Source organism: Alnus glutinosa, chromosome 1, assembly GCF_958979055.1.
Source record: "Alnus glutinosa chromosome 1, dhAlnGlut1.1, whole genome shotgun sequence".
NCBI classification, from domain to species: Eukaryota; Viridiplantae; Streptophyta; class Magnoliopsida; order Fagales; family Betulaceae; genus Alnus; species Alnus glutinosa.
Window position 1 is genome coordinate 9,290,443 of NC_084886.1, and position 26,647 is coordinate 9,317,089.

The 26,647-nt window shown below is 35.6% G+C and overlaps 5 protein-coding genes across 5 annotated transcripts; 1 reads left to right on the plus strand and 4 right to left on the minus strand.

Moving 5' to 3' along the window:
• Nucleotides 1-4,861: 4,861 nt before the first annotated feature.
• LOC133871204 (uncharacterized) lies at nt 4,862-5,795 on the minus strand. The gene has a single exon (XM_062308600.1). The coding sequence runs from the start codon at nt 5,776-5,778 to the stop codon at nt 4,987-4,989; it is 792 nt and encodes a 263-aa protein (XP_062164584.1). The 5' UTR covers nt 5,779-5,795; the 3' UTR covers nt 4,862-4,986.
• Nucleotides 5,796-8,102: 2,307 nt separating this feature from the next.
• Nucleotides 8,103-10,210, plus strand: LOC133865794 (probable xyloglucan galactosyltransferase GT14). Its single transcript, XM_062302306.1, has 2 exons — nt 8,103-8,909; nt 9,569-10,210. The coding sequence occupies exons 1-2, from the start codon at nt 8,103-8,105 to the stop codon at nt 10,208-10,210; spliced, it is 1,449 nt and encodes a 482-aa protein (XP_062158290.1).
• A 1,018-nt stretch (nt 10,211-11,228) lies between these two features.
• Nucleotides 11,229-13,647, minus strand: LOC133871126 (probable aldo-keto reductase 4). Its single transcript, XM_062308504.1, has 5 exons — nt 13,362-13,647; nt 13,088-13,288; nt 12,783-12,955; nt 12,617-12,707; nt 11,229-11,711 (listed from the first exon to the last, which is right to left on the minus strand). Exons 1-5 carry the CDS (start codon nt 13,578-13,580, stop codon nt 11,373-11,375), a joined length of 1,023 nt encoding a protein of 340 aa, XP_062164488.1. The 5' UTR covers nt 13,581-13,647; the 3' UTR covers nt 11,229-11,372.
• Nucleotides 13,648-16,040: 2,393 nt separating this feature from the next.
• On the minus strand, nt 16,041-19,060 carry LOC133871119 (probable aldo-keto reductase 4). Its single transcript, XM_062308495.1, has 5 exons — nt 18,712-19,060; nt 18,377-18,577; nt 18,079-18,251; nt 17,896-17,998; nt 16,041-16,836 (listed from the first exon to the last, which is right to left on the minus strand). Exons 1-5 carry the CDS (start codon nt 18,931-18,933, stop codon nt 16,498-16,500), a joined length of 1,038 nt encoding a protein of 345 aa, XP_062164479.1. The 5' UTR covers nt 18,934-19,060; the 3' UTR covers nt 16,041-16,497.
• A 3,935-nt stretch (nt 19,061-22,995) lies between these two features.
• On the minus strand, nt 22,996-24,711 carry LOC133865875 (IN2-2 protein-like; the record flags this gene model as incomplete). The annotated part of the gene is made up of 3 exons (XM_062302419.1): nt 24,493-24,711; nt 24,196-24,396; nt 22,996-23,160 (listed from the first exon to the last, which is right to left on the minus strand). Coding segments are annotated over exons 1-3 (585 nt in total), but the record flags the coding sequence as incomplete, so codon positions are not given.
• Between the last annotated feature and the right edge of the window lie 1,936 nt (nt 24,712-26,647).

Genomic DNA, 26,647 nt, shown 5'->3' on the forward strand with positions numbered 1-26,647 from the left:
AGAGGCTGCTGGTTGTTTTATTTATTTATTTATTTATTTTTTGATCCAAAAACAGGGCACAGACATCTCCCTGCGTTGTCTAAAATTACTTAAAAAATTAAATAAAGGGAATGAATGGGTCGAGATATAATAATGTATTGTATTAAAAAAAAAACAAATTAATGTTATTGGGTATTTCCCTTTTATTTTTTTTCTCAACTGTCCCTTTGGCTTTTTCCTTTATTTATTATAAAGTTAAAGAAGTTGTCTTGAAGCAAATCTACCAATAGCATTAGTATTTGGTAAAATAGTTAACCGTTCGAACTTCGAAGGTAATTATACCTTGGTTAATTAATTGGGCTTGGGGGAAAAAGGTAGAAAAGAAAATTTGGATGCTTGCCCTGTCAGTGTCAACCTATTTCCAACCCAGTTGTTGCTTTGATTTTAATTTTGAGTTTTAACTAATTATTTATTGACTTTGTTTGAAGGGTTCAAAGAGGATAAACTTGAAGCAGAACCCTGGCAAATTAAGCGCCTGGCAACTTGCACATCTCTGGGTAAAAATGCTTAAAAGCAAGCTTGATTTGCAGCAGGGAAGCTAGGAATATCCCTGAATATACTGAACCCAATTTTGGTAAATTAACTAAATCAAGACTGTATTATCCAACAGTAAGTTTCACTTTTGCAGCCAAATTACGAGAGATATGTCATTTAAGTTGAGTCGTAAAACTCAACGGGAAGCTATATATACATTTTGATGCCCCACAACAGTAAACCTAAACAAGTTGAGGGTGCTTCATTTGATTCATAATGATAGCTACCAAGCATTAGATTTGATAATGAACTTTATTGTGGAGTTTCTGTTTTCAAATCTTTGGTGCTTTCATACTTCCCAAAATTTGCAGGTTAATTTCTTGGCTGCCACATTTTGCAGCAAATGAAACAGCATGCATGATCATTGGAGCAAAACCTTCATTCATAAACCACGAAGCTGATTGTAGAACGTGAAATGTTTGTTTTCATTCTCTTGTCCATCTCTATACAAAATTTGTGTAAATTCACCATTGAATTTGTGAAATCACAAGTGAGTTCTACAGATTTAGTGTTGGATTTGCAAAAAAAAAAGTACAAAAGAATAACATCGATCAAACACAACTCTTGTAGAATATAAATGGGAGGCTGGAATGGTTAAGGTTTTCCTTATTAGTAGGGGTTTTCTGTTTTGGTATTCCAGACTTTTTAGCCTATATATGCAGATACAGTGTGTGTGTATATATATACGAGATTGTTATTCAGGCATCATGGTCTCTTGATGATTAATTATCCCTTCATCTTAGGGCCATTGTCCCCAAATAAATGCTTTGAAAATCGATTTGTTCTTTCAGTTCAAGTTCACCTCCTTAGATATTCATTTCTAATTTTGCATGTCTGATAGGCATATTGTTTGCATTGCATGCTCTCCAAATAAGTTTGCCATTGAGACAGTTCAAGTAGTGTCAATTGTCATGATATCTCTTAGTTGGAGGTTATTTTATATGAACACCTTTTGAAGGCACTGGGTATATCAGAAAACAAAACCTTCAGATGGCAAATGGGAGTGATGAATATTTCATCTTGATAAAATTAATTGGCTAGCTTCCATAAAAAGCAGAAACTAGTCGTGCCAAAATGGTTTCAGCTTTAGGTGATGACAGGATCGGATATTATTTTTTGAGAATTTTAGCTGATTTGCTTTGGGTGGTTTCAGCTAGCTTTAGTCACTAGGGTCAATACTGCTTTTCGGAAGTCTTTGACTGCCAAAGAGCTTAATGCCCTGTTTAGTCTAAACTGAGTTTTCTTCTTTTGTTTCTTTCTTCTTCTCTCTTTGGTTGACCAAGTGTTGGATTTATTCCTTTTGATTGGACTAGCACATATAGTCATTTATTTAGTTTTAGGTCCATAATGAGATGAGCCAATTTTTAAAGACACATGAAAAAGCCTTTACCTTCACCCTATATTTAAGTGAAGTTGGCCCATTAAACTTCATTATGCCAATATGTGTAATCAGGGTGGAGGGTAATAATCTTTCAACACACAAAACGCTATTTTTTCTTTTGTAATATTGGACAGCTACAGGAGATTAATCAGACAAATATTGAAAGCTTGTTTTGAGATATATTGAAGGTATGTCATTCTTATTCTTGATCTTTACATGCTATGAAGAAATAACGTATCTATTATAGAATTATTCTAACTCTTAAGTTCCTTAGGCTAGTTGGAATCTTTCCTCTTTTTTTTCTTTTCTTTTCTTTGGCTCTAGAAATTTAAAAAGTTTGCCATTCGCCAAGAACGTTTTTATATCCTGCAGGGAATCGAAGCATAAAAGATAGTACACCTTGGTTTGCTTGCACCATTACCATGAAGATAGACAAGCTAATGGCCTGATTTGCTTCTTAAACAAAGAAGTGCACTCCAAGCAATTTTACCAATTTGAAAATGCAGCAAAAAGGTTTATTGTTAAGGGTCGAATCCTGTACTTCACAAAATTGCTATAGACTTCTTGAAACACAAGCATTCTTATATTTTAAGATCATAAGGGTTAAGGGTTTAATCAAATCAATATCCAATATTCTAAGAGCTTTGCATCAATGGTTAGATCCTTAATTAACAATTGATATCAAAGCAAACACTACGTTATAGGTTCAAATCACATAGGAAGCGACGTATAAGCTAGTCAAATACTGAACTAAAATTCCTTCAGTTTTTAGTAATGGATATATGTGTTAAATTAGTATGGTCAATGATGTGACTGAAAACCATAACAGAATTTTCTCCGACCAGTTCTCAGAAGAATTCTTCACAAAGGAGAAGTCACTGCGCTTGTTATGGCAAGCTAGGTTACGGCATCCAAACATCCTGGTAATTGTAGGAGAAGCTAGCTAACACGTGTTTTGATGATCAGCTATGGTACAAGTACATAGAAGGTTTCATGTTGTTGAAGAAGATGCATGTATGATTTGGGTCAAAACTGAAATAAAAGTTAAATTCCTTCTTTTTTCTATGCTCTGATCAACTGCAACAAAACCATTTCTGACTTTGTTTGATGTAAGAGAGGTGCCTAGGTAGCTAGAAATTTACATGAACACTACAAAGATTTTCAAAAAGCTTAGCAAACTATAAAACAAATCGCATATATATAACTCCTATGTAACTCAACAAAATTACCATTGGCTCTGCTAAAGCAAATAGAGTCATTATATATACATCTGTAATTATTTGATTTTGAAAAAGCAGCATGCATGAGATATGGTTCATTGAAGATGCTACAAGAGAATTAAGAGCTTTGCAAACTAGTGAAGGCTTTCTGAAAGGCCGTGCGCGCATGATTAATATATAAGAAGAAAAATAAGAGACAGTAAAGAAAAGCAGGCCGGTGAGCAAGGAGCTCTGCTGATGGAAAGTGCCAAAGTGGAAACCCAGCAGACGGTTAAGAAGATTGTTTGAGTGACTTCGAGTAGAAGAGACCATAAAATTCCAAAATACCACAAATTACTTTTTAATTATTTTATTAATCAGAACAAAATGATCTTTAAATGGAGTAAAATAAGAAACCCAGTGAACTGCATGCCCCCTTAAGTAAAGCTCGCAGCATATCCTCACTTCTCATGCACGACAGCAACCTTAAATGTATAGTCAAATGATCACTTACAGCACATGCTTAATTACCTCTTTAAGCTATCCTTAATTGCTTCACGATGACACCTAAAATCCACATGCTGTGTACAGTTTTCACACCAAGCCAGCTGATCACTTCAACATCCTCTGACCATGCGTGGTTGATCAATCGCTGTCAATTTTCTTTAACTGCCTGCGACCAGTACTATCACACGTTCCTACCTAGCTGGACCGTTTTGCTGTCACACTCAATGCTACGTGTGCTGATCATTTTCTGTTTCCGTGTGTTCTTCTCTTTGAGCTAGCTTGTTCATCACATCACCTTCTCCGTAATATTTAGGGTACGAAGAAAGATTTTTTTAATTGAAAGACAACGAAACAAAGGCTTTTAGGAAATGGGAGGAAAATGAGGAGGTGATGAAAAGAATTTTGGCCTACTGGCCGGCCTATGCAACCCACACGACGGAATAGAATCTCTCTATTTCATTTGAAATGGAGAGGAATTGGTTAGTTATAAAATAAGAAGTAAAATGGTCATTTTATTTGAAATGGAGATCGATGATCCATTTTTCCGCATAACTTGTATACTAAGGCCGAAAACGGTTCTCATGTACGTGAAATTCATTCTCATACTAATGAAGCGTGCCACATGAATAATAACCATGATCAAGTCCACTACATGAGATACAATAACTACTGATTTAATACTCTTCAAAAAAACTTATTCTATAACTTTTGGTTCTGAAAACAAATCCAAACCATCAAATAAATCTCATGTTTGAGAAAACTTTCAAGATTAAGACAATTTTTTTTATTATTATTATTTTTGCAAACTATCGTCGTCTAATGATTTTAATTTCTTGAAATTATATAATTTTACCATCGGTGGGTTCTTAGTTAGAGAGTATTGACCAACATTTTTACTATAATTAAGGCCTTGTGTTTTTTTTCCTTTTTCCTTTAAAGTCTCAATACCTTGTGCATTGAATTCTTTCCATCTTTTAATTGGTAATAGTTGTTTTTATCATAATTGACATTGACTTAACATTTTTACCATGCATTAATTTAGAGTAATGTTATATGCAAAATTCTATCCTTTTATATCTCCAAATGTGACATGATCGACTTTTAAAATCACTATTGAATTTTGGATAGATCACTATTGAATTTTGATCAAATAATAATTTAAAAGTCATGGTATATTTTGGGATAAAAGAGGATAACAATCTTGAATATAACATTACTCATTAATTAATAGAGAATAATATTGGCTAATCTTTTTACATAATTGGGGCCTTAAACTTTTTTTTTTTTTTTTTAATGGAATACACCTTAATGAAACAATCTTAGATGTTAATTATGCAGTAAACGGATGGTCCCCTGCTCTAAAATGTGCTCATAATCTAAGGAGGAATTGTCGCAAACACGTCTACATTGATCCACTTCTTCCTGGAGCTTCTCTATAATTTTATCCTTCTCGCCAATACTCTCCAAGAGTCTCCTATTCTCTTCCCGCAGTGCCTCGAACTGGCAAACTATCCATTCAATCTGTGCTTCAATGGCCCCGTCGCTTAGCTCGAAAGCGCTCTCCACAACCCGGACAACACGCCAGAAACTCACCACGGCAAGCAACCCGCCTCCCCTCCTCTCAAAGAACGCTTCCAAAACCAGCGCCCCCATAACAACTGCCCCGTCGACCACATAACCCGGGCGCCTGAAGAAGGAGCTGCCTAGCCCGACGGCCAAAGCTAATAACCTTGCGGAGAGCATGCTCAAGATGGCAATCCCTACATAATGGTACCAAAATTTCTCTATCTTTTTCCTTTCTGAAGAAGGACATGAAAGCACAGAGGAGGAGAGTTCATGGATGGTGAAGAGAAGGTCCAAAAGAAGCAGAAAAATGACAATAAGATGAACAGAGGTGGATTCTAGGAAATTGGCCAACTGGGTTCTCCACGGTGCTCTGTTCAGGTCTTGTGGGGTACTGGAATTGAAGAAATATAGGTCCCATCTTTGCCGTCTGTACCAGCTTTTCATGAGATTTTGCACCGAGAATTCAAGGGATTCTATGGAAAATGAGCTGGTGGCAACTTGTGGTGGTTGGATTTGAGAGGAACCATTGATGGATATAGGCAGCTGTCTCATTGATGTAAGTTGAGGAATGGTACTGATGATTGTGATTTTTGGCATCTCGATCTAATTAATATAGGAGATTGATATATGCTACTTAATTAGCTTAGAGAGGCACGTGAAGTGCAAGTAAGCTTTGAGGTTTTGCATGCTTTCGGGTCACGTTCATGTTGCTGTTATTGATGCCGTCATTTCACAACTTTTTCGGTAAGTAACCGTCATTGAAGACGCGTCAAGGATTATCCAACTAAGGCCACGCTTGGGAATGAATTTACCAAAGGGGGACCCTCAAGAAAGATAGAATAAGATAGAGCCAATAGGCATAGATGTGATCGGGTGTATAAGCGGGACGGTTATTAATTGCTAATACAACTAATAACCGCAAACAATCGATTACTAACTGAAAAATAAAAAATAATCGCAACTAAATAACCGGATACCTCGGCTAAGGTTACGATTACTGGTTATAGGATTTTAAGAAACCGGTTAACAACCAAATAACTAGTAACCGATTTATATATATACAAATAATTATATTTTTTTGTAGATGAATCTCAAACTCAACCTTTAAATTCAAGGAACAAATTATCTTAAGTTTTTTAATATGAAGGTTTGGTATTTATTTGAATTATCATCATATTTTAATTGCAATACAATTGTCATTATATTTTATAATATTTGTTTGTTTGATTTTCTTTGCAATCATTTTATTTAATCTATGGACTTGATTGTGAGCTCATTGAGATGAATGAACAGTGAATGATAAATGAAATTATGCACGTCCAGTAATATTTATTATTTAGCATTGAATATTGAATGGTTGGATATTGGATTAAAAAAAAAATTGAAAAAAATCAAAAATGTATGAAAACCGGTTATCCAGTAAATAATCAGTTTTTAATAACCAGATAACCGGCGGTTGTAGTTATTTAAATGAGAATAACTGGGTACCCTGATTGCGGTTGCATTTATAAGAAAATAATCGCAACCGCAACCAATTGTACACCCATACATTATTCGACAGATCCAATTGTTCAAGCTAGGTTTGGTGGAATCTAATTAGCATAAAAAGTTTTTGGGAAAAATTCACATATCTCCTCAAACTATTATTTAATTAATTGACAATGTTCGATCTCCTCAAACTTTTAATTTGTCGATCTTCTTCAACTACCAAAAATTGTTAATATCCCCAATAACAAAAATAACCTTACTTTAATCAAAAAAAAAAAAAAAAAAAACACCCTTACTGCAATATATTAATTAATTCCTTTATTTTTCAATACAATACCTGCTTAATTACTTAACACCCTTTGCCTATTAATTATTAAAACATTTAAATGATAAAAACAAGAAATATTTCGGTCTGTATTCTCTTTCACCTCTCCCTCTTTCCCCTATATACCTCCACATCTCTAACGACCATGAAAACTTCTTTCCATAAAGAGAAATGATACACATACATACATATTCCTTATACATCTTTATACAATCAAATTTCAAATTTAACATTGAATTTGTGAGACTCATAAATTCAACGATAAATTTCAAAATGAGATGTATATGAGATGCATTTATATCATTTTCTTTCCTAAATTATTAAAGCAAATTTCCATATCCAAGTCTAACAAAGGATCTTAATTTTTCTTTAATTTATTATATTTTACCAAGTTGTAACAGCTCAAACGACAGAATTTAAATAATTTCAGTTATGATTTTAATAACTTCGCAACACAAATACCCCCCACAAATAAAAGAAAAAAAAAGATTTTGATTATCATGATCCAAGGAGCTAGCTAGCTCCTTGCCTATAGGCAAGGATCGATCCTCTCTATATATATATACACACATAGAGAGAGAGAGACCAAACCAAATATATATGTATACGTAGTAGTGCTGCTAGACTGCTAGTGCATGCATGACTGAAAATACCATGATGATCGATGGCTTCCTTAGGTGTGTTTCATCACGAGCTATATATGATCATCCTTAATTAGCCATTGGGTTAATTAGAAACAGCTCATTCTGCTCATGAGAATCCAAAGGAAATCTCGGTCTTATGTATGTTTAGAACATGATCAGCTCATAATTATACATATATACTTGCTAATTACCATGAGGAGCTCCACATTCTGAATTATTAATTGAAGACAGAAAATATATTTATTAATTACATATGATTCGCTACGAAGATATGCAGGAATGTGTTTATGGAATAATTTGTAAACGGACGTATCCTTAATTACCTAGCTTTATTGGTAATTCTATGCCTTAAATGGCTTCTTTAACCATTTAATAATTCTCTCTCAGACTCTCTGTCTCTGAGAGTCTATCAGGAGGGCATGGAGAAAATATTGACCGTGGGAAAGTGCCATAATCATCTCTGGTTTGTCTTGCTCATCTTCATTCTTTTAAGCTTCATATTGCTCTTATTTGATAATACGGCTTTAACTGGCCGCGGGGATGATCAAAACGGTGTCACTTTTCTGGTCAACAACTTCGTGAATCATCCTGTCACGAAACAGCCTAAATCCAGCAGCTTAGATTTGTGTTCAGGTCGATACATTTATATGCACCATCTTCCTACCCAATTCAACGACGACTTGCTCAGGAACTGTCGTTCGCTTGTCAAATGGAACGACATGTGCCCGTATATATCCAACATGGGACTTGGTCCTAGCGTTGACAACAATCCGGAAAATGTTCTGTCGAAAAAGGGTTGGTTTTCGACAAACCAATTTACGTTAGAAGTCATATTCCACAACAGGATGAAGCACTACGAGTGCTTAACAAACGACTCGTCGTTGGCTTCAGCAATTTATGTACCGTTTTATGCTGGCCTTGACGTGGGTCGGCATCTTTGGGGTTTTAACATCTCAGTGAGAGATGCGTCTTCTTATAGTCTGCTCAAGTGGCTTTCACAAAAGCCTGAATGGAGAAGAATGTGGGGTAGAGATCACTTCTTGGTTGGTGGAAGGATTTCTTGGGATTTCAGGAGGAAGACTGAGGATGATTCTGATTGGGGTTCCAAGCTTATGTTTTTGCCCGAATCGAAGAACATGACATTGTTGTCAATCGAGTCAAGCTCCTGGAACAATGACTTTGCTATACCATATCCAACCTACTTCCATCCTTCCAAGAAGAGTCAGGTAACCATAAACTTAATTCACTTACCACTCATAATTATTTTTTTATCATTTTTTAATCATAACCTTAATATTTAAAAAGTGTCAATTTAGTATATTAACATTTCAAATTATTTTTAATTTCACAATTCGGTTAAGATTTTCTGTTAAATGTGTTTGGAATTGCGATTTTAAATCAAATCGCAAAAAATGAATCGTTTGAAAATTACGTTTTTAAAAAATTGCGATTTGAAAATGCAGAAAACTGTATTTTCAAATCGCAAGCAAAGTGATACTTTTTTGAAAACATAGATTTTTAAAGGTTAAAACTTGCGATTTTATCAAACGCTTAATTGCGTATTTAAAAATCACATTTTTAAATCGCACTATTTGAAATCACAAATCCAAACGGACCAAATTCTCAAAATACCCATATATTATTTTTTTTTTTAAAAAAAAAGTATTTTAAGAATTTTGATACTCATCTGTTAGAAAATTTTATGAAAAATATTGTAAGATAGATACACTAAATTGACACTTTTTTAAATTTATGGATATGATTGCAAAAGTGATGAAAAATAAAAGGTGATCGATAAGTGAAATTTCTCATAAATTAAATGATTAAATTTATCATTGTTTGTCGATTTAAGCTTTTGAGATAACGAATACATTTGATTGAACAGGTAATCCGATGGCAGAAAAAAATGAGAAGAACAAAGAGGCGGTACCTCTTCTCTTTCGCCGGAGCCCCACGACCCAATTCAACAAACTCCATTCGAAGCGAGCTTATTGATCAATGCCAATCCTCACCCACATGCAACTTTCTTGGTTGTTTTAATGGAGCAAGCAAGTGTGACGATCCGGTAAACGTGATGAAGGCATTTCAGAGCTCAGTTTTTTGCTTGCAGCCTCCTGGGGATTCATACACTAGGCGATCAACTTTCGACTCCATTTTGGCCGGCTGTATTCCGGTGTTCTTCCACACGGGCTCTGCTTACAAGCAATACTTGTGGCATTTACCGGAGAACTATACCAAGTATTCGGTGATGATACCGCTGAACGATGTGAAGGAAAAAAGGGGTTTTGTCAACGAGACGTTGCTTCGAGTTCCGAAGAAGGTAGTGTTGGGCATGAGAGAGGAGGTTATAAAGCTGATTCCGAGAATAGTCTATGGCGATCCGAGGTCCAGACGAGTGAGCTTTGAAGATGCATTTGAGATAGCAGTGAAAGGTATTCTTGAGAGAGTAGAAAGGGTGAGGAGGAAGATTAAGGAGGGTATGGACCCGAGTATTGGTTTCTCCGAACTAAATGGTACCAAGTTGTAATTGTTTTGCGATCGGCGGCAGGACAGCGGCTAAAATTATGGGCTCTATCTTTCAGAAACAAAGAAACTGGAGGAGAAGAACAGACCGTACGTGCACACAGAATTGTATGAGTCAATTTTTTATTATTTTTTTCCTAATTTTTATAATTCATCTACTGGTAGTTTCCTTTGTCATCTCTACCTGCGAGTGTATATATTATATATATTGTGTCTTGAAATTGGTTGGAGAAGGAAAAACGTAACTGTTGTGCTCACAGAAAATATATATATATATATATATATATATTTGCAGCACATAAACCAGATCCCATCAATAAATATTTACCTTGACTTTATATAATCCCATCAAGTCTAACAATATGAATCTTCTCAAGATGTCTTCGACAGAGCTCCTAAGGGCAATCAAAATATACAAGTATCACTCAAGTTCAAGCTGCTTGAATCAAGCATTTCTGGAACTTAAGCATAGGATATGGTTTAGTCATAACACCACGCTTATCTACCAGTCCCGTTGGCCACAAATCTTCATCAGCTAACTTTGTCTTCCCTATAGACAAATTTGCACCCTATAGCATTCTTTCCGCTGGACAATTCAACCAACTCCCATGTTTCACAAAAGTGTTGCGACTCCACCTCTTTTAGCATAACATTCTAAACACACAATGAATATCCACTACCATCTATTAAAGAAAAAGAAATCATTTTCCCAAATATATACTCTTCTGGTGCTTTTCAATCACGTTTCTCTCTGCCTTTTATATTTAGCCTGCAAAACAAGAAGAGAGCCAGCGGGTGAGCCTCCGAGAATCAAGTTATTATTTTTGGCTTAAGGAGAGAAAACAATGGAGAGACAACTTCTGAGGGAGAAAAGTGTGTACCTGAGTTTTAGGAAGAGAATGAAACTTTATGACTTTTATGTTAGGCTCTCTTGGGCTCTTTTTGGCTCTTGTAACAATGGGCGCCTCTAATTTGACTAGGTCTTGGGCCCTCAGCCTTAGCCTTATTTTCTGTACCCGTCGTAACCAAATCTAATCTTCATAAAATCAGGCATGATAACATTCGAATAGAAAAAAAATTATTCTGAGCAGTCAAGAGCTCAACACACTTCAACTATAATATTAACAAAGTCTTCAAGTTGTTGAGACACATCGAAAGGCCGGTGCTTATGCAGCTTTCCATGAAGAAAGTGGTGGGGTTTCAGAAGTCTTCCAAGTCGCAATGTCATTCGTATATCTATCACCCTTAACAGCATCCTCTGAAGCAAATGATTCAAGTTCAGCCATTTCTTCTGGTGTGAGTTTGACAGACAAAGCTCCAATGTTCTGGTTGAAGTTTTCAATCTTGGTGGTTCCCGGAATGGGACACACATCATTCCCTTGGTGATGAACCCAGGCCAGTGCTAGCTGTGATGGGGTACATCCCTTCCTCTTTGCCATTTCATTAACACGCTCAAATACAATTTTGTTATGCTCAAGATTTTCAGGTTGGAACCTAGGTAGAGACTGCAAGCAGTGAATACATACATTAGCATTGATAAGTATACCCACCCTTCTAAATACCAGTATCGGCAATAAGACTGAAACCATTAAATATATTTCAAGGAGGTAGTGTAATTCATGAACGCAATGATAAGAACACACTTTGACTTAATTCTGTAACAAAGCTATTCTGGCCCTAGGCATCCACAGCTGCTATGCCCTGCCTTAATTTTCCTAACAATGAAAGATACTGGAGGACAACAAATACATTATCAACTGAGGTAGGCTCATAATGAGTGTAGTTTTGGCATCCCATGCTTACTTTCTTCGGGTAAAATGTGTCAAGGAAGTACTTGCATATATTAAGTCACTGAGTGCAGTTTTGGCCTCCAAAGAGGAAAAGTGTCCATCATGGATCACTTATAAATAATAATCAATCTCTAAGGAGAAGCAAAAAAATAACGGCAAAGAATTAGTTAAGAATTTCTCTTGCTTCAAATAAAAACTAGTTTTTTGCAAAATCAAATGGAGCTTATGGAAAAAATAAAAAACACCCAAAGGATTTCTTTAATCTCATGCTTAGGAGGTGAATACCATCATAGAAAGGAACTAAACATTCTTATTGGCTATACGAGAAGTTGAGGTGGGCTACACTATTACACATTGACATCTACACTAAAGATTTTAGCAAACCATTGAGCATCTAGAATGTTGACTACTGAAGAAATTAAAAGTATGAGTTCATTAAGAGAAACAGAGAAAGCATAATCATCTTTACAAGGTCAATCACTATGTGAGCCAACAGTTACTTGCAAGATAAAAAAATATCTCAGAATACTCATAAATGCAGCAATCATGCTATACAACTGTTTGTCTAAATGACTGCCGATTTCATTTTGAAGCTCAACATTTGCGGTACATGTACAAACCTCGCTGGAAAGATTCTCAACAGCCTTAAGCCCTGACGAAAAGAATCCCCGTGCTAGCGGACTGTACGCAACAATCCCAATTCCCAGTTCCCTGAAAAATTGAAATTTGGATTTTGATTATTCTATAACCTCAAAAAAGCAATTGTAATTCAAATTGATGTCTCACCTGCAAGTAGGAATTATTTCTTCCTCCACATCTCTTGTCCACAAAGACCACTCAAGCTGCACAGCTGTTATTGGATGAACCGCATGCGCTCTTCTGATAGTCGAAGCAGAGGCCTCGGACATACCAATGTACTTGATTTTACCTTCTTCAACTAGTTTCTTCAGTTCCCCAATCTGCAGTAGATCATCCACAAGAAAAGAATTGCTTAATTCATCCTGTACTCTGACCTTTTGAGTAAACAATCACTGTGCTTGACAGAGGGTAGTTAACGGAGGATGACCGAGTGAAATGTGCGAGGAACGAACCGTGACTTCGATGGGAAGGCGGGTGTCGACGCGGTGCTGGTAGTAGAGATCGATGCAATCCAAGTCGAGGCGCTTCAAGCTGGCCTCACAGGCCGCTCTCACATATGCCGGATCGCCACGGATCTCCGTCTTCCCATCCGTTTTGCTAAATCCGAACTTGGTTGCCAATTGCACCCTCTCTCTCACCCCTCCCTTCAAAGCCTGCGGCCCAAGAGACGAAATTTAAGAACAAACAAAGAAACAAACAAAAGAGAAGAAGAAGAAGAAGTGGGACCTTTCCGAGAAGGATTTCGTTGGTGAAGGGGCCGTAGATGTCGGAGGTGTCGAGGAAGGTGACGCCGGAGTGGACGGCGTGGTGGATGAGAGCGATCATGTCTTGTTCGGGTTTGGGAGGGCCATAGGAAGCGGACATCCCCATGCAGCCGAGGCCCTGTGCTGACACCTCCAGTCCCTGAGAACCCAGCTTTATCCTCCCCACTCTTACGGCCTCCATTTCTTTCCTTTTTTCCTATCTTCAACGACAGCTGCTACTAAATACTACCCACTGGCAGCAGAAACGAAAGTTAACGACAGGCATTCACACTGAGTTCTATTTTCACATTTCTCTAAAATTTTAATAAAACTTAATAAATATGCCATTTAACCATACTTTTTTTTATTTATTTCTTTCTTTCTTTCATCTCAACAAAACTTATATTTAATGCAAATAGTCCATCAATAAAATAAAATATTTAAATTAAAGAAACATTTGGAGAGTTTGATATTTAATAATTTTGAAAAGTAGCTAGTTAAATCAATTAAAGTAGATTTTTATAGTTAAATTTAGAAAAATATGAACAGTTCAATGCAAATGCTTAGCTCGGTTGTTATTGCGTTAAGGAGTTTGAAAAATTTATACTATATACGAAGTTGTGCTAAGAAAAAATTGTTCTTTTTGGTAAAAAAAAAATAGCTTGAAGTGTTTTTTCTACTAAGTTTTTTATAGCCTTTTCATTTATTCACAAAAGCCCTATTTTCAAAAAAAAAAAAAAATTGCAAGGGAGAAGAATGGATTTAGATTAGATTCCATAAGTTTTGATCTTACTTTTTTTTTTTTTTTTTTGGGATAAATATATTAGCCCTCAACTAACAGTTATTTATTTATTTTTTATTTACCTCATGAATTGACATATATGACACTTAGATTTATCAAACTAATATTTTGTTACAATTAAACTCATGTGTTAGGGTTGACTGTTAGAGTGGATGGAAAACTCATATTTGGCCAAATTCTTCTATAATTACCTTCCCTTTTGACACTTAAAAAATCAAATTTACCCCTTAATATTTATTAATTAATAAAAAGCCTAAAAATTAGAAAAAAAAAAAAAAAAAAAAAAAAAAAACAAAAAAAAGGTGGAAACTCTGAGCAAATCAAGATCCGTTTCTTAATTTTTTTTTTTTTTTTAAAAAAAAATTAGTTTTAATTATTTAATTATTTTGGTCTTTAAAGAAATTATGAATATTATACGAAGAATGACAGAAAAGTGTCACCTGACCACTTTTCCATCCATACAGACAGCATGCTCTAATGGAGTAGCTTAAAGCAATAAATTAATAGTTTGATAGATTTAAGTGTCACAGCTATCAGTTCATGAGACTTCATAAAAGATGATTGTTAGTTGAAAAGGCTAAAATATATCACAGCTGCTTATACCATTGAGCCGGCCCTATTCGAACCCATTGACAACTGTAACGTACAATAACATATATACTAAAAGGGCCAAATTCTGCTTCCAACATAGAAATTTTCGAGAGTATTGCTATATCCAACCTTTCCATCCGGATGATTAGTGAACCAAATATCTAGCTATGTCATGATAACACATGATAACATTCTAATAGAACATAAATTATTATGAGCAGGCAAGAACTCAGCACTCAACACGCTTCATTAATTATAATACTGACAAAGTCTATGAGGATTCATGCTATTGAGACACAGCAAATGGCCTGTGCTTAATTATGCAGCTTTCTACAAAGAAAATCTATTATAGAGTCTATTTGAATAAATAAACAAAATGTAGCTTGGTCCCTAAATTTAGAAAAAATCTACCGGAAATTGCGAGGAGTGGGTGGGTTAAAGGATTGCGTCTTATGACTCTTACGGACTATGTATACATCACGTAAGATTGACACGCGTGATAATCCTAATTTATGTCTAATGTTCATTGATACTGAAGAAACTCATAATCAAATGAAAAAATGAAGACAATATCGAAATTAGAGAAAATAGAGATAAAGATGAGTGATTCGGTATTAGATATCTATATTCACCACTAGGAAAGAGCCCGAATGGGCTCTATTATGCTCTTATTCTTCGATAATATTTTTAATATAAAATACTTTTGTTTATAGGAGAATTGTGGTAGGTGAACATAATGCAAGCATAGTAGATGAAGATAATATCAAATAAAATTTGAGTACAATTAAATATGAACATACATTATAACATCCCCTCAAACTCAAGGTGAAAATTTGTGAAATCTTGAGTTTGATTTTCTTTTTTCTTTCTTTTTTTTTTAAAAAAAAAAATCGTGAAAAGGAGATAGAGGCAACCGGTGACAATGGTCGGATATGATGGTTGGAGAATGGCCAAAGATGGTGGATTACCAGAAATGGTTACCGAAAAATCGTCGAAATTGATGGCGGCCGAAGATGATATCAGTGGCCGAAAATGGGCCACAAAATAGGCTGAACTTTGGCAAATACAAGGCCAACTTGAGCCGAAAAATGGGTTTGGATCATCAAACAAGACCAACAAAGTCCAAATAATTAGGCCAACAAAGAGCCGAAAGATGGGCACCAAATATAGGCCACTTTACCAAATACATGTATATATTATTGATAACAAACAAGATGCATGTAGCTCACGATCAGCAATAACATTTCTAGATCAGACAATGACTTAATATGATGAACAATGCATACTACTGATCACATAATACACTTGAATTCTGCGACTACAGCACAAGAAAATTTTAGAAAATAAAATTGTGATGGTGACCAAAGTACCACCAGTACTTGATTGCAGGGTCAATTTCACAGTGAGATCTTACTTTTACCAATCAGCAGATTTGGAGAAGAAGGCTTTCACTCTCTTGGGCGGGCACGCCAAAGGGAACTAAAAGCACGTTGCCTGGAGAAATAGTCATTATAGGGTGAATTTGTTGCAGCACTGCTACCTAGAAGAGAATGAGGCCATCTCAACAAAGTCTGTGTTCAGATCTTCATAAAATCAGGCATGATAACATCCTAACAGACTATAACTTATTCTGAGCAGAGTCAATAACTCAACACGCTTCAATTATAATATTGACAAAGTAGTCTATGAGGATTCAAGTTATTGGAACACAGCAAAAGGTCTGTGCTTATGCAGCTTTCCATGAAGAAAGTGATGGAGTTTCAGAATTCTTCCAAGTCGGTATCTCATAACTACTTCTATCACCCTTAACAACATCTTGGGAAGCAAATGATTCAAGTTCAGCCATTTCTTCTGGTGTGAGTTTGACAGACAGAGCTCCAATATTCTGGTTGAAGTTATCAACCTTGGTGGTTCCTGGAATGGGACACACGTCATTCCCTTGGTGATGGACCCAGGCCAGTGCTAGCTGCGATGGGGTGCATCCCTTCCTCGTTGCCATTTCATTAACACGCTCAAATATGGTTTTGTTATGCTCCATATTTTCAGGTTGGTACCTAGGCAGCAACTGCAAGCAGTAAATAATACATACATCAGCATTGACACTGGAATCACTAGCAATAAGACTGAAATCATCAAATATGTTTCAAGGAGGTAGTGTAATTATGATTTATGAAGGCAATAATTTTGTAAATTTCATCAATTCATCAAGGCAATAATGAGCACACACTCTAACACAATTCTGTAACATAGCTACTCTGGCCCTATGCATCCACAGCACCACAGCTGCTATGTCCTGCATTAATTTTCCCGACACTGAAACAATTTTTTTTTTATAAGTGCAGATTTTATAAATAACAGCGTAAGGCGCCCCTAATACACACGGAGTATACAAGAAACAAATGTCTCAACACCGACCCGACCTAAGCAAAACCCATGAGAAATCCAAAACCCAAAAAACAGATGAAGCAACTGTTGAACACTCAAACCAGCCCCGAAAGAATCCCAACCCAACAAACCCCACAAAACGCCGAACAAACCTTCCAAAAAACAACAAAACAAACCCAAACCCAAGAGAAAGACACTGAAACATACTATCATAGAGAAGTTGAGGTGGTCTACACTATTACACATTGACAGTGACCGCTTGACATCTGCACTAAAGATTTTAGTAAACCATTGAGCATTGAAAACCATTTGCTTAGACAAATTATGACTATTTGGATGCCGTAACTCCGTAACCCAGGTCTAATACTATGTTAAATTACTATTTATGTCAAAAGTTAAAAGATACTAACAAATAATAAATCATTTAACTAATACTTTAGCAAGGCAAACCCGTACTCGAGCCAAGAGTAACTTGTGAGATAAAAATCTCAGAATACTCGAAATGCAGTAATGATGCTATAGAAACTGTTATTCTAATTAAAGTTTACCCTTTCCACTACTGTTTTTTCTTTTCAACGGTACTATTTACCGACCATGAAACAGACCAGACAACATATGTAGCTAATTTAGCAACTGAAAGAATTAAACCAGAGCAGTAAGGAAGCTCATGATAACATCTATGATATAGTAGTGATCCTATTTCATTCTGAAGCTCAACATTTTCTGCAGATGTACAAACCTTTCGATAGTCATCGTTGGAAAGATTTTCAACAGCCTTTATCCCTACCGAAAAGAATCCTCGTGCTAGAGGACTGTATGCAACAATCCCAATGCCCAGTTCCCTGACAAATTGAAATTTGAATTTTGATTCTTCTTGGCTTGACAACCTCAAGAAAGGAAATGTAATTGATGCATGCCTCACCTGCAAGTAGGAATAATTTCTTCCTCGACATCTCTAGACCACAAAGACCACTCAAGCTGCACAGCTGTTATTGGATGAACCGCATGCGCTCTTCTGATGGTCGAAGCAGAGGCCTCGGATAGACCAATGTACTTTATTTTGCCTTCTTCAACTAGTTTCTTTAGTTCCCCAATCTGTAGTAGATCATACACAAGAAAAGAATAGCTTAATTCATCATTGGGATACTTGTCAAAGATATGGCCCAACGCCCCCAACCAACTTGACAAAGGGTTGTTTACGGAAGATGCGAAGAACGAACCGTGACTTCGATGGGAACGCGGGTGTCGACGCGGTGCTGGTAATAGAGATCGACGCAATCCAAGTCGAGTCGCTTCAAGCTGGCCTCACAGGCTGCTCTCACATACGCTGGATCGCCACGGATCTCCCTCTCCCCATTCGCATTGCTAAATCCGAACTTGGTTGCCAATTCCACCCTCTCTCTCACCCCTTCCTTCAAAGCCTACGGCCCAAGAAACCAAAATTTAAGAACAAACAAACAAACAAGAAAATTAAAAATTATTTTTTTAAAAAAAAAAAAAAAAAAAGAAAGAAAGAAAGAAAGAAAGAAAGAAGAAGAAGAAGAAGACATGGGACCTTTCCGAGAAGGATTTCGTTGGTGAAGGGGCCGTAGACATCGGAGGTGTCGAGGAAGATGACGCCGGAGTGGACCGCATGGCGGATGAGAGCGATCATGTCTTGTTCGGGCTTGGGAGGGCCATAGACGCCGCCGGACATGCTCATGCAGCCGAGGCCCTGTGCCGACACCTCCAGTCCCTGAGAACCCAGCTTTATCCTCCCCACTCTTACGGCCTCCATTTCTTCCTTCTCTACAACAACAACAGCTGATACTTGTACCACTGGCAGCAGAAAAACCCAAGGTCTTGATTTGAGGGAATTTCCAAAATCTCTGGAATTGTTGGTATTAGCGATGATACCGAGCTTGTTTGGTAACTCATCCAAACAATTTTCATTTTCATTTTACTTCTCCCAAAAATATCAAATCAAAAACATTCTTACTTTTTTACACTTTTTACATCACATCAATAATTTTTTATTATTATTCAACCAAAAAAACTCACTACAAAACAAAACTTTTTCACTTTCCTATAAAACATTCTCAAATTTTATATCACATCAATCATTTCTTACTACTATTCAAATAAATATTCCAATTCACAATCACTTACCAAACACACTCGGTGTCTCCAAAATTTTGGTTCCAGTTTTCTCCGCTGGTCTAAAGAGAGAGACGAGAGAAGTAAACGGTATGGTTAAAAATATATATATTTAAAAATGTAGAACATAAAAAATACAAAACTGCCCCACGTGATTTGCAAACTTTATTTTTTTATTTAAAATTGACGAAAATTCATGTCAGCACCATGTGGCACCATTCAACATGCGACACGTGGCCACAATATATATATATATATATATATATATATATTAATTTTAAGGCTTTAAAAAAATAATAATAAAAAAAATTGTAAAGGTGGCTCAGCCATTCCTTTTGGGCCACATGGGGGTGGCTGCGCCACTTCCAAGGTAAAAATAAGTTTTTTTTGTCTTTCCTGTTTTGCCCATGGGGTGGCCGGCCCTACAATTTAGCCTTAAAATTTTAAAAAAATAAAAAATAGTGTGGCCACGTGTTGCATTTTGAATGGTGACACGTGACACTGACGTGTATTTTTATCAGTTTTGGATGGAAAAATTGACGGAGATACCATTTTCATATTTTCCAATACCACAGATACCACCTATGATAAAAATTAAAACTGATGGGACAAAAAATAAAGTTTGCAAACCACATGAGCAAGTAGGTATTTAACCCTAAAATTTTAGGAAGTATGAATTTATGGTCACTATTTTTCAATTTTTTTAATATCAACCTTCAAATTTAACGTTAAATCCTAACAAAAAAAAAAAAAGTGAAATTTCCAAAATATTCCATTTCTTTTGAAGAAAAGAAAAATGTGACCTATAGATTTACTCATTATTGAATCTCCACATATTTAGTAGTAGATTTACTCATTTTTTATATGGAGATAGACAAGGGATGAACAAAAGATAAAAACCAAATATTTATCTTTTAACTATAACAAAATATAATATAATGAGGAATGCTAGAATTTCTTTTAGTGTTATTCTTATGCCCATCTAAAAGGACATAGATGTAATAAAAAAAATTACATTTATGTTCTTTTGAATGATATGAATATAATTTTTTAATCAAAAAAATTTCATCTATATCATTCCAAATAAACACTAGAAGAATACTAAAAAGAATAAAAGAAGCATAACTCTTGTATATAAGACTTTGTCAACATTTCTTTTTTTTTTTTTACAAAAAAAAAAAAAAAAAGGTGTTGACGAAGTCTTATAAATCTAAGCACTACCAAAAAAACATAAAAAATCATTTTTAGCCACCTGCCGTTAGCCACGTAGCGTTAGCAACATAGATCCCGCGTGACTAATCAAGTAGTTGCTAAATGGAAATTAGCGACGTGGCAATTTTTAACATGTGGTTATTTAGTGACATCGTACTTTAGCCACCTGGCACTTAGCATGTGACTAATTTTAGTGACATGGCACTAAGCCAAGTCGCTAAAATCAAATTCTCTTTCTTTCTTTTTTTTCTTTTTTTTTTTTTTTACAAAAACCATTTTTTGTTCTTTATTTTTTATTTCTTAATATTCCTCTGGTTCAGTGATCCGGTCGATGGTCGGAGTCGTTGCGCGATTTGGGCTTGAAGATGATCGAGGTAGAAGATGCCGGCGGCGAGTGTCGGTGGCTAGGAGGCCGACGCAGATGAGGAAAACAACTAAGCCGAAGGTCGAAGATCCAGCAAATCTGTTAGATCTACATGTAGACGAAGCAACAGTAGGGCCGGCGGTGGCTTTTGTGGCAAGCGAGGTCCTCATACCGGTGAGCGTCATTCGGAGGTCTCGAAGTTCCTCGTACCAGCAGGGTTGGTGGGTTTGAGCGTCGTTCAGAGGAGCTCTCGTGGTGATGTGGCAAATAAACCATGTCACTCAATTTTCAAATCCTAAAAAACATTTGAATTTTTTATTTTTTATTTTTAAAAAAAGTAGTGACGTGCTTTATTTGCCACATCACTAATTGGCGACATGACAATTTTGAAAAATTAATGGCATGGTTTATTTGCCACGCCACTAATTGGCGACGTGACAATAATTCACGTCACAAAATAGGAAAATTGATACTTTTGAACATGTTAATTAGCGACGTGAAAAATTTAACGACATGCCACTTTTAAACACTTCGTTAATTAGCGACATGGCAAATAAGCCATGTCACTAAATTTAGTGTCATGCAAATAAACCTTCTTAAACTTCAGGTTTTATGTAGTGAAGCACTTGATCTGTCCTAATGCAAGCATTCAATAATTGGGGTAAGAATAAAATGATATAACAGTAAAAATTATTTCTTCTTTTATATATATATATATTTAAACTACTTATTTAAAAGTTAATATTTACTCCATGTCATTAAGTTGTATAACAATCATATATTAATATACTAAATTAATAACATTACTCATTAGGTTGCTTATGTCTTATGGACGCGTATATTAGAATTAGTAAGGGTAAAGATTTCATCCAAACTCGGTTGGAGGAACGTAACTTCTTTCAAAAATGTCATGTATTCCTTTACATTTGAAAAACATGTGCTTTTTTTAATGAAAAAAATAATATCTAACCCATAAGTTTTTATCTTATTTGAATGCAGTCATTGGATTTTCAATTTTAAAGATAATGTAGTTTTTTTACTCAAATTTTAAATTGCTCTCTTCATCACTTTACTGTCAAAGTTAATAATTTTCTATTTGTCACGTCTGTCTCATTCGACACGACAGGATCTATATCCAACCCGTTCTCCTGCTTTTACTGGATGAGCTCTAGCACCAAACATAAAAGAGGAAAATGGAAGAGGCACAAGAAAGAGATGAAGGAAGAAGTTGGCTTCGTCGAACCCGCAAAAAATTAATAAAAAAATTAAAAATAATAAAAGACGAGAGAAATCAACTCAGCTGAAGAGATGAGGGTTTCTTAAGGTAGTTTGAATTATTGTAGCAGATGCGAGCAGACATGATTTTGAGGTTTTTCTGCTGAATTTGGTGAATTCGTCAATGAGACGAGTTCACTACAAATGCTCTAATTCATAAACGCTATTCTGGACGTAGCTAGGCATGCAACTAGAGCATTCCTAATAGACTTACCAAAGTAGTTGTTTGATTATTTTGGTGAGTCAATTTGTTGAAAACACTACAAAATCACTCTCCGCAACCTCTTTACTTTAACCAAAAAAATTTGATGAGTCATTAAATCTTTAAAAAACTATAAAAATTAGTAATTTCTCTCTCCTTTTTTTCTCCTTTATTTTTCACACCAATCATCACATCACCACTTTTTTCCTTTCTTTCTCCTATTTTCTTCTCTCAACTCTCACAAATATTAGATACCAAATTAATTAATCAAAGCATTATATCAACTAAATATCGTCACTGTTAATAGTATTTGAACTATTTATTGAAAATACAAAAATAAAATTTAAAAAATTCATATAACGTAGATTTTTGTTTTTCTAGAGGATACAATTGGAAAAAGAGAGACAGAGAGAGATTGTGGGCAACGGATATAAAAAATCTAAAGGTTTTATTTCTTTTAATTTTATTTTTATTTTTATCAAAACAAAAATATTAACAAATAACATAAACATATTCAAAAAAGAAAAAGAAAAAGAAAGAATAAAAAAAATATTATTTAAATGAAACCATAATAGTTAATAATTAAAATTGTGAACCCGTTGAGAGTGCTTTAAAAAAATGACTAATTAAAATAAAGAGAAATAATAAGTAGGAATAATTTCCTCCTCCACATCTCTAGACCACAAAGACCACTCGAGCTGCACAGCTGTTATTGGATGAACCGCATGCGCTCTTCTGATGGTCGAAGCAGAGGCCTCGGACAGGCCTATGTACTTTATTTTGCCTTCTTCGACTAGTTTCTTCAGTTCCCCAATCTGTAGTACATCATAGATTCATATATACAGAATACGAGAATTGCATAATAATTCATCTCTATTGGAAAATAAAGACAGTGAAACTAAAGAAAATTGAAGAAAGCAAAAAATGAAAAAAAAAAATTGTATAGAATTAATACCGGACAATAAAACGAATGTTAATCCGTCTCTTATCTACTACAAAAAATTGAAGAAAGCAGAAAATAAAAAACTGTATGGAAATAACACCGGACAATAAAGTGAATGTTAATCTGTCTTTTAGATAAATATTGCCTCCGACTTAAACAATATGTAAGTTTTGCAAAATGGAATACAACAAGTTTGTCCTCAAAATACAATACTGCCATAATTTAGTGTGCAATTGTAAATTCTGAACACTGCTCTGAATTCAAAAATTCTGTAACAGCAGAGAAGATAAAGAAGAAGAGAAGGAAAAAGATCCAGAAAATGTGCTGAAAAAATCTTATTTTTATCTAAATTTCAAAATCAGTTTATAGCAGTTTTAATACAGTTTTTAACTGTTAAAAAACAATTAAAATAAAGTATAATAAAATTTTGAATTATTTTATAGAAAAATAAAAAAATTTATTTTGTAGTGAATCTTTTTATTTGGATAATAAAAAAAATTATTAATGTGATATAAAAAGTGAAAAAAATAAAAATAAAGAATGTTTTTTATTTCCTTTTTTGGGAGAAGTGAAAAAAATAGAGGGGGGAGTGAGGGTGGTTTGCCAAAAATATTACTGTTAGAAAAATAGTAGTACACATGTAAGCGACACGCATGCATGCGACGTAATTACACAACTATCACATGTGTACTCGAAATTATATCTAGTAAAAGAACATGATAAGTGCTTATAGAGCACACAAAAACTCATAATTTTTCAATATATGACAAAGATTAATTAAAAAAAAATAGAGAAAAAGTTGAAATATTTAAATCGGCCGGAGATAACCTTAAATTTTCACCAAATAATTTTAAACAATATCCTCTGCTCGGAGCTAGCTATTATGTAAAAGATGCGAGGAATGAACCGTGACTTCGATGGGAAGGCGGGTGTCGACGCGGTGCTGGTAGTAGAGATCGATGCAATCCAAGTGGAGGCGCACCAAGCTGGTCTCACAGGCAGCTCTCACATACGCTGGATCGCCACGGATCTCCCTCTTCCCACTCGCAAAGCTAAATCCGAACTTGGTTGACAATTGCACCCTCTCTTTCACCCCTCCCTTCAAAGCCTGCTGCCAAGAAACGAAATTTAAGAACAAAGAAACAAACAGGCCGGCCAAAAAATAAAAAATAAAAAGAAAATGAAAGCAAAAAAGACGTGGGACCTTTCCGAGAAGGATTTCGTTGGCAAAGGGGCCGTAGCTGTCGGAAGTGTCAAGGAAGGTGACGCCGGAGTGGACGGCGTGGTGGATAAGAGTGATCATGTCTAGTTCGGGCTTGGGAGGGCCATAGACGCCAGACATGCCCATGCAGCCCAGGCCCTGTGTCGACACCTCCAGTCCCTGTGAACCCAGCTTTATCCTCCCCACTCTTACAACCTCCATTTCTTCCTTTTCTACAACAAACAACCGCTGCTGCTACTACCTAGTTCCTACGAACTTCTTCCCAAAGACGTGTAATAAAAGAAAAGTAAAACCAATAAAATAATCACACTTCTCGCGTGCGTGCGGAAGGACTTACATACGTCAGCTAATCTTATAGGTTTTCCGCCCTCGTGCCTCTACCTGGCCGCCTCAGAGCATAGATGCCCTGTAAGTGATTTCGTTCCTTAAAATAAAAAATGAAAATTTAAAAAAAAATTACAAAAAAAAAAAGTTACAACAGTTGCCCTATTTCAGGGCTTCAAAGAAGGGTAGCTATATTGCAACCCAATAGATTATTATAATAAAAAAAACTCAAGGCTCTCTCTCCTCTCACGTCTCCCACTTTCTTCTTCTTTCTTTTGCTACCGAGGGGAGCAAGCCATGAAACTCCAATAGTCCAAGTTGATAATTAATGACCCCCAGTCGACGCTCATCACGTGCGACTCCTCCCGCCGCCATGTGACGGCCCTGGACCTCTTCGGGTTCAATCTCTGACTCCCTCTTGCCGAACCTCGGCCATCTGCACTTCCTCTCCAACCTTCCGTCTCCACAAACTAGCTCTCCGGGCCCATCCCCGACGAGATCTCGTCTCTCTCCGGGTTCAATCTCTCAGGCGCGCTCTCGCCGTACCTCGGCCATTTGCGCTTCCTCTCCAACCTTTCGTCGCCACCAACCAGCTCTCCGAGCCCATCCTCGTCCTTCATGACAAGCTAAGCAACATCATCCTCAGTTGGGAATTTTCCGAGAAAGTCACATTTCCCAATCATATCTTTCCCAAGAAAATCCTCTAGTCTTTGATTTTCTTTCCCGATTGTTTCTAGTAATTTTGAGATTCTTTTTTTACGTTATTGTTTTGATCGCAATTGAAGGTCAAGGAGCTTGAGAAATTTAGAAATGGCACCTTCTGGAATAAAGTGTAAAAATAATAATAATAAAATAAAAAATAAAATAAAAAAGAAAAATAAAATAATATATATATATATAAGAAACAAAAAGTGGTTTGATTCCCTACATTTTCTCTAAATTAGAGAAAATTGTTAGGAATCTGCTGCTACTGCTCTTAGTAAGGTTGGTAATTTTTTATATTATCTAAAAATTCAACACAAAATTATAAGATTTGGATTTATGCTTATCGGATTTGGGTCATGAACGGGTCGAACCGTTTATGACATGATCATAAACGTGTCACGGGTTGACCCGTCAACCCATTTATAACATTTTTTTTTTGGAACATGTTTATCACACTATTAGTTAAACGGGTTGACCCGTTTCAACCCGATTAGCTAATCATGTCGGGCTCGAGTTTGCTTAAATGGTTTGGCGGATCAAGCGGGTTGACCCAAATTGCCAAGCCTACTTCTTAGGGTCCGTTTGCGTTTGCAATTTCAAAAAGTACGTTTTTAAAATAGCAACTTTAAAATATGCAATTTGAAAATATTATTTTTAAAAACGCAGTTAAGCATTTAGTAAAATCGTAGTTTGGCTTTTAAAATCGCATATTAGCCTTTAAAATTTTATGTTTTCAAAAAAACACCCCATTGCCTACGATTTGAAAAAAATAATTTTCTACGTTTTCAAATCGCAATTTTTTAAAAATGCAATTTCTAAACGATTCATTTTCTATGATTTGGTTTAAATTCGCATTTTTTATCTATGAAACCGCAATCTCAAACGCACCCTTAATGTGTATGCCATGGGTCTCCACCGCTTTCTCTGCTAATGTTACTGATTTATGGGTTTAGTGTTTTATTTTTATTTTTTTAATAATTAATTTTTACTTTCGCACCATTAAATTAAATGATAGTCATATAATAATTTATTAAATAACATTATTAATTGAGTTAAAAGCTTACTTCTTATGGACTGCATATCTTATTAGGACGTAATTAAGAACGGG

Excerpts from the sequence above, each read along its gene's own strand:
- LOC133871204 (XM_062308600.1), bottom strand. The coding sequence starts at position 5,778 with ATGAGACAGCTGCCTATATCCATCAATGGTTCCTCTCAAATCCAACCA.
- LOC133865794 (XM_062302306.1), top strand. The coding sequence starts at position 8,103 with ATGGAGAAAATATTGACCGTGGGAAAGTGCCATAATCATCTCTGGTTT. Across the intron at positions 8,910-9,568 it reads ATCCTTCCAAGAAGAGTCAG|GTAATCCGATGGCAGAAAAA; the intron begins GTAACCATAAAC and ends TTGATTGAACAG.
- LOC133871126 (XM_062308504.1), bottom strand. The coding sequence starts at position 13,580 with ATGGAGGCCGTAAGAGTGGGGAGGATAAAGCTGGGTTCTCAGGGACTG. Across the intron at positions 12,956-13,087 it reads GCCTTCCCATCGAAGTCACG|ATTGGGGAACTGAAGAAACT; the intron begins GTTCGTTCCTCG and ends GATCTACTGCAG. Across the intron at positions 11,712-12,616 it reads TTGAGAATCTTTCCAGCGAG|TCTCTACCTAGGTTCCAACC; the intron begins GTTTGTACATGT and ends CACTGCTTGCAG.
- LOC133871119 (XM_062308495.1), bottom strand. The coding sequence starts at position 18,933 with ATGGAGGCCGTAAGAGTGGGGAGGATAAAGCTGGGTTCTCAGGGACTG. Across the intron at positions 18,252-18,376 it reads GCGTTCCCATCGAAGTCACG|ATTGGGGAACTAAAGAAACT; the intron begins GTTCGTTCTTCG and ends GATCTACTACAG. Across the intron at positions 17,999-18,078 it reads GAAATTATTCCTACTTGCAG|GGAACTGGGCATTGGGATTG; the intron begins GTGAGGCATGCA and ends TCAATTTGTCAG.